The sequence below is a fragment of the Coregonus lavaretus genome (assembly GCF_964263955.1).
Source record: "Coregonus lavaretus genome assembly, contig: HAP1_SCAFFOLD_896, whole genome shotgun sequence".
In the NCBI taxonomy this organism is placed as follows: Eukaryota; Metazoa; Chordata; class Actinopteri; order Salmoniformes; family Salmonidae; genus Coregonus; species Coregonus lavaretus.
The window spans coordinates 171291-183652 of record NW_028165231.1 but is presented as its reverse complement, the minus strand read 5'-3'; the positions used below and the strand labels follow the sequence as shown (position 1 = coordinate 183652).

The 12362-nt window shown below is 42.4% G+C and overlaps 1 protein-coding gene across 1 annotated transcript; it reads left to right on the top strand.

Moving 5' to 3' along the window:
* Positions 1-878: 878 nt before the first annotated feature.
* Positions 879-10962, top strand: LOC311116104 (fibrinogen C domain-containing protein 1-like; the record flags this gene model as incomplete). The annotated part of the gene is made up of 3 exons (XM_084191232.1): positions 879-888; positions 3438-3617; positions 10700-10962. The coding sequence occupies 3 exons, from the start codon at positions 879-881 to the stop codon at positions 10960-10962; spliced, it is 453 nt and encodes a 150-aa protein (XP_084047358.1).
* Between the last annotated feature and the right edge of the window lie 1400 nt (positions 10963-12362).

The following is a 12362-nucleotide window of genomic DNA, read 5'->3' as shown; positions in this document are numbered from 1 at the left end:
GTTTTTTGGCACAATTGCCTTCTGGAACATGTGAACTTTCATGTGTCTTAATAACAAACGTATATGCCATCTGTAAATACGAATACAATTGCTAAATTACGAGCCTAGTTGGTTTAGCCACGGCAAAAGACAGTAACCTTCCCACTAGCCATGATTGGCAGAAATAATGAATGGGCTGGACATGCCGAGAGATGAGTTCGGATTGCACTGCCGTGTAGCATCTTCTGTCTATAAAATGAGCTGCTTGTTATGTGTAGATAATCCTTATTACTGCAGCTTAAAAAAAAACAATATGTATATAACGTTAGCCATGGACAACTGCAAATGTGTTGCTACTGCTCTCAATAACATTGCTTCCCTGAATTTATCAGGTGGTATCGACAAATGTCAGTGGGATAAAGTTGTGATGGACTACTTTCTGGAGGACGATCGTGCCATGCTGACTCTCTCAGACAATGAGGAAATCCCTGATTTAGGTAAAAACATTTTCATTGAACCAGACATTGTGGAGTCTTCTGATGACAGTGATGGGGAAGAAATGGCGATCAACAGTGTTGTTGACAAGGAAGAAGTTGACAGAGTTTTGAAATCATTGGAATGCCTGGTGGAAGCAGAGTATGATAAGGAGATTAACACAATTCTGGCATTTGATTGGAAATGCAGATGGAGTCCAGATTACATCTTTAAACTAAGGGCAACCATGGCATCCGTGACAGAGAGGGAAAAAGATCTGATGATTCTTATGGAATTGCACACGGTCAGTGTGAACCAGAGTGACTTGACACAACGGGCGAAGCAAGCTGTAGAAACAAAATGGAAATGACACAGGACGTCTTATTTAATGAAAGGGGTTGCAGTCTGCCGTGACGTGTTCATCCATGTATACGGGTAAGAGTCTAGCTACATTTTCTGTGTACTAATATTATCACAGAAAGCCATTTGCATTGCTAGTTGTAGCCAAATGCTAGCTAAATAGTTAACATTGAACCAATTTGGTTAACTTTAGCTAGCTATGACAATCGGTTTGTATTGCTAGTACTCTATGGATTGGGATTATGGTTCATTGTTTAGCTAGCTACATGTCTAAATAAAAGACTCCCCTTCGCCAGATGATTACATGACCCATCAAGTTAGCCAGGCTTGTCTGGCTGATTACAGCCATCTGTTGTATAATAATGCTCAAATATTTGTATCTGGAATTTGTCTTTCAGCATCAGTAGAACACGCATGACTCTCCTCCACCAGTCATAGAAGGAGACTGGAGGATGGTACGGTGCTGGTGGAAAGCTCAAACAGTACCAGCACTTCAGGTGAATATTATTTTCATTGCATTGTATGAGGTTATTCTTCTTATTTAAACTTGGGAGGTGAATTGATGTTATGCAAGTTTTCAATGTCTTAATTTGTTTGTCTATTTTCCTGTTTTACAGCTTCAATGCTCTGGAGCTTGGTGTTGTTGTCGCCAAGGAGTGTTCAGACTCAGTCGGGACCAGGTTTCAGCTGCTGCGCACCGTTGACATCCTTCCTCCCATAGATGGTCTGCCTGTACAAGCACCACTTGGATTGGACACAACTAGTCCAACTTTTCTTTTTGAGAAGATCAGGGAGTTTTGCGACGAAGAAGCCATGCACCAAAGTCAAGGGCAGGACAAAAACAGGCTCTCCGAAAATAGATTCCCTTGTTCATGCGTGGTGCGGACAGATCCGTTCATCACTGGGGGCGAGTTCCCAGTCATCCGTACTATCTGCAGTGCCTCTATGCACATTCACATGACTCTCTCCTAACACACACACCATACATTGCCATACGTTGTCACTACTATTTTCTTTTCTATCCTGCTGCTCAGCCACTTTACCCCTGATTGCAAATAACTACCTCATCTATCACTGATATTGTTCTTGATATTGTTCTTGTACATACTGTATATTATTTTGTTCATTCTCTACTGGCATCGACACTTTTTGTTATATTGTTTTATATTGACACTTTCTATTTTTGAGATTGCTACTACGCAAATATGCAAGTAACCATTTCACTGTACCGTTTGCAACTTCTGTAGAGACCCATCTACTTAGCAAGATGTGGCTGGGGGTTATAGCATTTCTTTGACATGACCCATCAATTTAGAAAAGCGTGTCTGAGTAAGCGTCATCTAATATTTATAAAATATCTTTAGCTGGACACTTTCTGTTTTTTTATATTGCTACTATGCAAATATACAAGCCACCATGTCACTGTACCATTTACACCTTCTGTATCCTGTGCAAGTGACAAATAAACTTTGATTTTATTTGATATAGTGTGAACAACATGACCTGCACCGAAGTCAGATTAGGATATAGACTTATTGTAGGCTACTACTTTTACCACTTTTAGTCTTGAAATCTTTACTACACTACTCACTCGGTTTAGCACATGGCCTCATGTGAATCCTTAAAGAGATGGGTGGGGCTAAGGCTTAAGAGGGTGTGAAAGATGTTGAATGGGTATAGACAAAGAAGAGCTCTCCAGTAGGTGTACCAAAACATTCAATGGCCATTTTCTCAAAAGTGGGGTTACAAGTTTATCAACTTTCAAAGCAGAATTACTCTCCCGTTGTTCCTCAAAAGTGTATGATATACCATTTTGTAGCTCTGAGTCTTTGCTTTTATCCAATGTAAAAAAAAAAAAAACATTGCCAAATTTGGTACGTCAATCAAAATCGATGCGGACAGTCACATTTCGCCGGTCTCCAAAAGGAAATAGGCTATTTTAGGCTTAGGGGTTAGGTTTAGGGTTAGGGTTACAATTAGGGTTGGGTTAGGTTAGGACTTAGGTTTGGGGTTAAGGTTAGGGATAGGTTAAGGATTAGGTTTAGGGTTAGGGAAAATAGGATTTTGATTGGGAATCAATTATTTGGTCCCCAAAAGGATAGTAAAACAAACGTGTGTGTGTGTGTGTGTGTGTGTGTGTGTGTGTGTGTGTGTGTGTGTGTGTGTCTCCAACAGAGTGTGTGCTTTAAGTAGTTTGTGAGGACTCGGGAGTGAGAGCAGTGCTGTCTTTGATGTTATGTGACAGACCATGGGTTAAAGCATCCAGACAGAGCATCCTGCTGCACTGTTGGGACTTCTCACTTACTGTAGCAGGTTGACTTCTGGGAACTGACTGGTGGGCAGGGACATTAAGTGTGTTCCGGTTTTCCTTTAAGTCACACGGCACAGTACGAAGCAGATGCTGCTCCTGCTTCTAAAATGAAATCACTTTGGTGTGGGGGTTTTCTCAAGGCAACAAGGGGGTCTCTCTCCCTCAGGGAGTGGCTCTGATCGGTCAACTCTAACTCTCTCCTTCCCTTCCTATCGCTCCTTCTTTGTCCTTCATTCGCTCTCTCACTCTCTTTCTCTTTCTCCACCTCCCTCCCACACTCTCTGTCTCTCTCTTGCTCTCTCTCTGTCTGCAGGGTTGAAGCAGATCCATGCTCTCTCCATCCAGGGTAACTATGAGTTGAGGATTGACCTGGAGGACTTTGACAACAGTACAGCCTACGCCCAGTATGGGACCTTCGGAGTTGGCCTGTTCTCTGTGGACCCTGACGATGATGGATACCCACTGACCGTTGGAGATTACGCCGGAAACGCAGGTACAAGCTTATATCTGACTGACCAGTTGTTAATCAATAAAGTATCTACCTAATGAACTCTCATCTTCAATGAACATTTTACATTGAAGTTTGATTCAAATTATAGATTGGGTTGTTATAGACCCAGACATCGAGGTCGCCCAAAGCAGAGTTAAGCTGCACTTAAACACAAATGTAGATGCCCCAGATTTCCTCCTAAAATACTTATAACTCAACAATGCATTGACTCTATCTATAGTAAAATCTGCTGTGTCATCTGCAGTAGTTTATTGTTAAGTGCTGAGGGAATGAGGTATGGAAGTGTTTGGTTTGGTCCCCACAGCGTGGACAGACAGGGATAGAGAAACAGGGACAAACTATATGTGTCTGTGTGTATCTGTTCCCCAAACATCACATCTCAGCCGCAGTCCCGTCACCGTCAATAAATTACTACACAATTAATTACTGTGGTTGACCAGCAGCATAAACAAAACATTGCCAGATGCCTGTCACAACAAATCATCAATTTAAAGAACCTTTGGGGAGTGGAGTACTGAGAACTCAGCACAGCTCACAGATATAGAAGAGGGACAGATGAGAGAGAGATGCAAGGATAGGAAGAGGGGCTAGAGAGGAGAGGAGGAGGGAGAAGAGAGAGGGGTGTAAAGGAGGTCACAAGCAGGTTTTGCAAAAAGAGAGTGTTATTTAAATGGCTTGTACACACAAAAGAATGATGATTCTAAATAGTACCAGATAGGGGTTATTTGGATTGTAACCATAACATAACAATGTTTTGTGCTATATAGAACCTTTTTTTGATACTCTGTAAATAACCATTATAAAATGTTCTATATAGAGCCTCTATCAATAATGGTTCTATAAAGAACATTTCTCAATCTGAAAGGTTCTTTGTAGATCCTTTTGAAGAACCATACAGGATTTTTATTCTGGTCAGCCATATTGTTAAAATACCATATGTGTTATTATTGTATTGACAAGTTGAATCAATTAAGCTACCTTTGGAACAGCTGGGGGTCGCTGAAGAGAGAATTGAGAACCACTGACTGATTTAGTCAACCGTTTTCAATTGACACAAGGCCATGCGTGAGTCTTTCACAAGACACTGTCACTGGCCATAGCCAGATATAATATGTGATGGCATAACACAACATATTAGATAAACTGGACATTTAAATTATCACTAAAAGCGCAATGAACCATTTGTGACTCGTTTCAGGAAACTAGGTGTATGTCGTGGGTCACTACATCACAGGAGAGCCATTTGAATGTATACTTTTTTTTAAATACAAATGTGTGTTTTTGGCAGAAATGCCTTCTGGAACATGTGAACTTTCATGTGCCTTAATAACAAACGTGTATGCCATTTGTAAATATTAATATTTTGTTTAATTACGAGCCTAGTTGGTTTAGCCACAAAAAAAGACAGAAATGCCGAGAAATGAGTTCGGATTGGTCTGCCATATAGCACGCTTCGGTCTATTTGAGCTGGTCAGTATTTGTAGGTAATTCTGTCTAACGTGGATTTATTTTTAAATGTACCGCTTAGTTAAACTGCATAAGTGTTGCTCTCTACTTTCTGGAGGACCGAGTTTTGAAATCAGTGGAATTAGAGTATGATAGCTAAGGAGATGATGAAAACACCTGTCTCCGGATTACATCTTCAAACTAAGGGAGACGCGTCCATCCATGATGTATACGGGTAAGATAGTCTAGCTAGCTACATTTTCAGATATTACACGTTTCTAATTTTGACAGAAAGTGGTTTTATTTCAAGTTAAAGTGTACTGTTAGCTAGCTAGCTAACGTTAGCTGGCTGGCTCGCTAGCTAACGTTACGTGTATGATCTTATGATTTGTATCTCAGAGCCATTTGCTTTGCTTTGTTGTAGCCTAATGTTAGCTAGCTAACATTGAACCTGGTTGGTTAGCTACCTGCAGATTCATGCAGGGTAGTAACGTCATGAGTTGGGATTATGGTTAATTGTTTAGCTAGCTAGCTACATGTCTTAACAAAAAACTCCACTATGTAAGTATCCATTTCAATAGAATGTCACTGCGACAACTGTTCATAGACATAGCTGGTAAATTCGCTCTGGCTATTTACTCCGATTTCAGAGCACGGGTAAGATAGTCTAGCTAGCTACATTTTCAGATATTACACGTTTCTAATTTTGACAGAAAGTGGTTTCATTTCAAGTTAAAGTGTACCATAAAGTATGTGGTTAATTATTTACCTAGCTAGCTAGCTATGTGTCTTAACAAAAGACTCCATTATGCAAGTAACCATTTCGGGTGCGTTCGTAAATTCAGTCTGAGTATGCCAGAGCGCAGAATAACTGATGAATTTACGAACGCTCAACACCCGTTGAATGTGGCTGGTGTCAGTAAACATCGCAAAAAAACATAATTCAAGTGTTGCCAGCAGCACAGTTAAAGTCACCAACGCTCTGGATAACATGAAAACAGCCTAACCAGCTTTGCCTATGGCGAGTAAAATGGTCATTGGGGTGTTCTCTCATTTGTGTCTTGAAGTAGCTAGCAAGCTAGCCAATGTTAGCCAGTTAGCTTGGGTGCTTGACTGCCGTTGTGAGGTCAGAACGCTCGGATCAACTCTACTCGTCGCACCCAGTGTGCGCTCTGAACGTTCTGAGAGCGAAACGAGATGGGTGGGGCTAGAGCTTAATAGGGTATGAATGATGCTGAATGGGTGTAGACAAAGAAGAGCTCTCCAGTAGGTTCCAAAACATTCAAAGGCCATTTTCTCAAAAGTGAGATTACAAGTTTATCAACTTTCAATGCAGAATTACTTTCCCATTGTTCCTCAAATGCAGTGTATGATATACCATTTTGTAGCTCTGTGTCTCTGCTTTTATCCAATGTAAAAAACACAATTTCAAATTTTGCTACGTAAGACCGAATCAAGGCGGTCGGTCACATTTTGTGAACTGTAAAGGACCATTGAAGAGCTCAAAGGGTTATTTGAGTCATTATGATTCCACATAGAACATCACCCTTCCTAAAGAACCCTTGGGGAACCCTAATGTTTTAGTGTGTAAAGCTTGTATCCACTCTTCCTACTGCAATGCCACTAACCTTCAACTGACAGCGTGCCTGTTGGACATTTGAATCCCACTGCAGCTTGCAAGCCTCCCCCTCATACCATCCCCCTTAGTAACACTATTATTGTTGTTATCACACACACACACACATTTTCTCTGATCTGAGGGGTATCCTACGAAGCAGGTTTGAGGAGTTACAGTGCCTTGCAAAAGTATTCATCCCCCTTGGCATTTTTCCTATTTTGTTGCATTACAACCTGTAATTTAAATTGATTTTTATTTGGATTTCATGTAATGGACACACACAAAATAGTCCAAATTGGTAAAGTGAAATGAAAAAAATTACTTGTTTCAAAGAATTCTGAAAAATGTATAACGGAAAAGTGTTGCGTGCATATGTATTCAGCCCCTTTGCTATGAAGCCCCTAAATACGATCTGGTGTCACATAATTAGTTAAATAAAGACAACCTGTGTGCAATCTAAGTGTCACAAGATCTGTCACATGATCTCAGTATATATACACCTGAGTCTGCAACACCACTAAGCGAGCGGCACCATGAAGACCAAGGAGCTCTTCAAACAGGTCAGGGACAAAGTTGTGGAGAAGTACAGATCAGGGTTGGGTTATAAAAAAATATTTGAAACTTTGAACATCCCACGGAGCACCATTAAATCCATTATTAAAAAATGGAAAGAATATGGCACCACAACAAACCTGCCAAGATAGGGCCACCCACCAAAACTCACGGACTAGGCAATGAGGGCATTAATCAGAGAGGCAACAAAGAGACCAAAGATAACCCTGAAGGAGCTGCAAAGCTCCACAGCAGAGATTGGAGTGTCTGTACATAGGACCACTTTAAGCCATACACTCCATAGTGCTGGGCTTTACGGAAGAGTGGCCAAAAAAAAAGCCAAAAAATAAGCAAACACGTTTGGTGTTTGCCAAAAGGCATGTGGGATACTCCCCAAACATATGGAATAAGGTACTCTGGTCAGATGAGACTAAAATTTAGCTTTTTGGCCATCAAGGAAAATGCTATGTCTGACACAAACCCAACACCTCTCATCACCCCGAGAACACCATCCATTTTTCATCGGCAGGGACTGGGAAACTGGTCAGAATTGAAGGAATAATGGATGGCGCTAAAAACAGGAAAATTCTTGAGGGAAACCTGTTTCAATCTTCCAGAGATTTGAGACCGGGACGGAGGTTCACCTTCCAGCAGGACAATGACCCTAAGCATACTGCTAAAGCAACACTCAAGTGGTTTAAGGGGAAACATTTAAATGTCTTGGAATGGCCTAGTCAAAGCCCAGACCTCAATCCAATTGAGAATTTGTGGTATAACTTAAAGACTTAAAGAACCAGCGGAACCCATCCAACTTGAAAGAGCTGGAGCAGTTTTGCCTTGAAGAATGGGCAACAATCCCAGTGGCTAGATGTGCCAAGCTTATAGAGACATACCCCAAGAGATTTGCAGCTGTAATTGCTCAAAAAGTGGCTCTACAAAGTATTGACTTTGGGGGGAGGAGGGTGAATAGTTATGCACGCTCAAGTTTTCTTTTTTTTTTTCTTCAAAGTGGTAGGCATGTTGTGTAAATCAAATGATACAAACCCCCAAAAAATCAATTTTAATTCCAGGTTGTAAAGCAACAAAATAGGAAAAATGCCAAGTGGGGTGAATACTTTCGCAAGCTACTGTAGTTAACTCTGAGTTCAACTCATGATATCCGGTCATACGAAGTGGCTCGGCCTTTTAGCCAGGTACATTTCTATGGCAACGAATCCTTCAGAACTAACATTCTCCGGTGCAGGCTAACTCACGGCTAACTCCACTTACCCTGAATGAAATGACTGAGCCGTGAGTTGAGGACCAATGAAATCAGATTCCCTTCCTCTTGCAAATATTTAGTCTTCATCCCCTTCATTTGAGGACAACGACTGATTAAATATTGTATTCATCAATTAATGACAGAATGCATTTTAAATGTTATGCATTGTAACACTTTTGTATGACTTTAAAAATATATATTGATAGGAGTGGGAAAAAAAGGTACTTGTGCATTGTTAAGCAACCCAAAGACGGCATTATCAATAAGTAATAAAATAAAGACGGCACTTCTAAAAGCTTATTTTACACCATAGCCTGCTGAATTTGCAAGATAACTTTTCTTTCATTTTGATTTCGACACAAATGAAAATGTGGCACTGACTCGTCCATAGATTGATGTTTCAGCTCAGTGTTCGACTAGCCAAGCGCGACATGCACACGCAGTTACAAGCCTGAGAGTTAGCGGCAGGCGGACAAACAATATCCACCGTCGTAGTACGGGTGAAGCCTGAGCTGGAATGTGAAGCTAACTGAAGCTGATTAGCTTTAGAAAACCCTGAGTAGATCTAGCTTGCATTGTTGGATACCCCTCTGGGCTCAGTAGACAGGTGATCATTGTAGCTGAAAGCAGCTGGATTCTAACGGTGTTCAGTGGAGCCCCTCGTCCCATCCACTTCCCTTCAGCCAGACAAGGTTACACTGAGCGGGCTGCAAATGAGACGCTAAGTGCTTCTAGCCTGGTTCCTCTCTCGCTCCCATTGTTTTGTTTTATCCGGCAACCATCACGTTGTCACGTTGGGCTGGGGTTGTATGTTTTTATCTTTTTTTGAATGTTTAGCCGTAGAGGCTCTCTGTGTGAATGCTGAAACGCGCCCAGTCGGAACTGGTGGCGCCCGAGTTACTGTGTAAAAATTGAATTGAGAGTGGTATACGGGAATAGGAGTTTGAAGGAAGGGGAGGGGTGAGGTCCTGTGTAGCTCAGTTGGTAGAGCATGGCGCTTGCAACGCCAGGATTGTGGATTCAATTCCCATGGGGGGCCAGTATGAAAAAATGTATGCACTCACTAACTGTAAGTCGCTCTGGATAAGAGCGTCTGCTAAATGACTAAAATGTCATGTGATGTGGCTACACCCTGCCTGGGCAATTAAGGGCTTTAGATGCCCTGATGAGTTGCTAGCGAACACCTCACCGCTGGAGAGGAGTGTTTTCCTCTCCTCTGTCAGTAAAATAAATGATCTAACGCTCATTCCTCTATCCCCCTCTGGTCACAGACACACCATGAAGCATTACAGAAAGGGGGAGTGAGGGAAAGAGAGAAAAAAAACAGACAAACAGGGAGAGTGATAAATAAAACCAAATATCATTTTGTTCACCAAAAGCCTGAAAAAATACATAATTCTTTGAAATCGTTGATTTTGTGGTACAGAATGACATCACTCAACATCCCCGTGTGTAGTGCCACTGACAGTAAGCCAACCACCCAAGTGTGACATTCAGCTCAAAGCCGTAGCCTATAGCTAGCAGTGTCCCATGTACCTCTCTTCAGTTCTATTTCTGTAAATGCTCCCAGAGTATTTTTAGATGCTGCTGTAGCTTCAAAGCTCCTCTTTAAGTGTGTGTGTGCGTGCGTGCGTGCGTATGTGCACACGAAGTGACAGTTGTTCGGCTCGTTAGGGAGGTGATATTAAAAGCAGAAGAATAAAAAGCCTTTAGATAAATGAACAAGAAAGCGTTGTAACCCTGTGGTCTGTGTAATGAGGACTGATCTTTAGAGAGGAGAGGAGGCCTCTCTGATCTCACGCCATTTATGGAAGTGATTGATTGTTCCTGAGTCATTTGGAAATGAATTAGGAATGCAATGCGCTGTCTGATATAAGAGGGCTCTGGTCAAAGACATTGGTTTAGCTAGGAAAGACCAATCAAAGCCCTGAAGATTTGGAATCAATTCTATTTCTCTCTGAAGCCTCTTCTATCGCTCAACCTCTCTTAATGATCTATTTCTCCTTTCTTGTCTTCCAATCTATCCCCTATTTCTCCTCTGTTCACCCATGTCCATTTCATTTGACTGTGTGTGTGCATGTGTGTGTAAATATGGATGCGTGTGCATTTGTACATGAATGCAACATGGATGTGTCCTCCACCCATCCAACCCTCCCCCACCCTGAACCACCCACCCTCCCCACACAGGCGATGCTCTGCTAAAGCACAATGGGATGAAGTTCACCACCAAAGACAAGGACAACGACCACTCGGAGAACAACTGTGCCTCCTTCTACCACGGTGCCTGGTGGTACCGTAACTGCCACACATCTAACCTGAATGGACAGTACCTCCGCGGGCAGCACACCTCCTATGCCGACGGCATCGAGTGGTCCACCTGGACCGGCTGGCAGTACTCCCTCAAGTTCTCTGAGATGAAGATACGACCCACTCGCGACGAGAGCAAATGAGAAAATTAGGGAATAAAAGAGAGGAAAGGAATTTGAAAGAAGAACATGCTCATATGAATAAATATAAAGACCACACACTCAAAAAGACAGCTATAGGCTGTAGTTCTTGTTCAGCTATTGTTTACTGACTGACTAATATGATGGACATCTTTGATTGGTTTACTACTATTCTCTACTTTTTTCTGTGGAACCCTCATCGCCCTCCCCTAATCCCTCGTCGCTCGTTGCCTACTGGTGTTGTGCTGAGGCTTTTTGTGCCCCCCACCCCTATTATCCTTATACTTTATCACTATCATTAGGAGATTTGTTGCCATGGCTTTTGAGTGTTTCCTTCCTGACAACGATCACACCGCAACACGAAATTAGTCTGACTCACACTCTTACTTACATCTCTCTTTCTCGCTCCATCTTCGTGCATAATTTATATCTAGTCATCAATCAATTATCTGTCTTTTCTATCTGAGCCTTGACCTGGACCTCTCTCCTGTGATAGTTGCGCCCTGTAGCCAGTAGTACTATTCCCACAGTCCTTTGCCGCGTTGTTGCCAATCAGTGAAGCGTGGCATTACCGTTTGACCTTAGAACAAGTGGCTGAGTCTGAACAGGAGATGTGACATTACAGCTAGGACACACACAAACCCCTGTCCCCTGAAGCTACAGTATGAACATGACACAGCAAAACTCAGTCTGTCACCCAAAGGGACCTGGCTGGATTGGCCTCCCAGTCAGGAGACATGCTAGAATGGCACAACCCACAGTACCTCACCGCCCACGGTACTGCTTACGCATCCCTTTATTACAGATATACTCTGTAGGATAACAAGACAATGGAACAGCTGTAACGGTGTAGAGGGAACGGTTGAAATAGAAAGAGAGAGAGAGAGAGAGAGAGAGAGAGAGAGAGAGAGAGAGAGAGAGAGAGAGAGAGAGAGAGAGAGAGAGAGAGAGAGAGAGAACCGATCAAACAGAGGAGAGAGCAAGAGAGAGACAGAGGACAGATCAAACAGAGGGGTGAGAAGGGAATTGCTAAATGAAAAGGGGAATAAGATAGAGAGAGAAAAGAAGGTGGAGATCAAATGGAGGGGTGAGGGAGAAGGGTTGGGTAAATGAGAGGGAGCGGATATCATTAATCTGACTGAGGCCATTAGGGAGCATATTGGGCACTTTGTCTGATCAGCATGCCAGCTGATCACCAGCCAAGTTACTGCTACTACAGAGCCCCAGATGGTAACTCCTCTGTGTGTGTGTGTGTGTGTGTGTGTGTGTGTGTGTGTGTGTGTGTGTGTGTGTGTGTGTGTGTAGTGTGACCTCTAATCACTCTCCCAATCGCCTTAAGAGTCCATTTCAGTGATCCATTCGAGCTCCCAGTCAGATAGACAGCCTATGTAAATATGATGAGG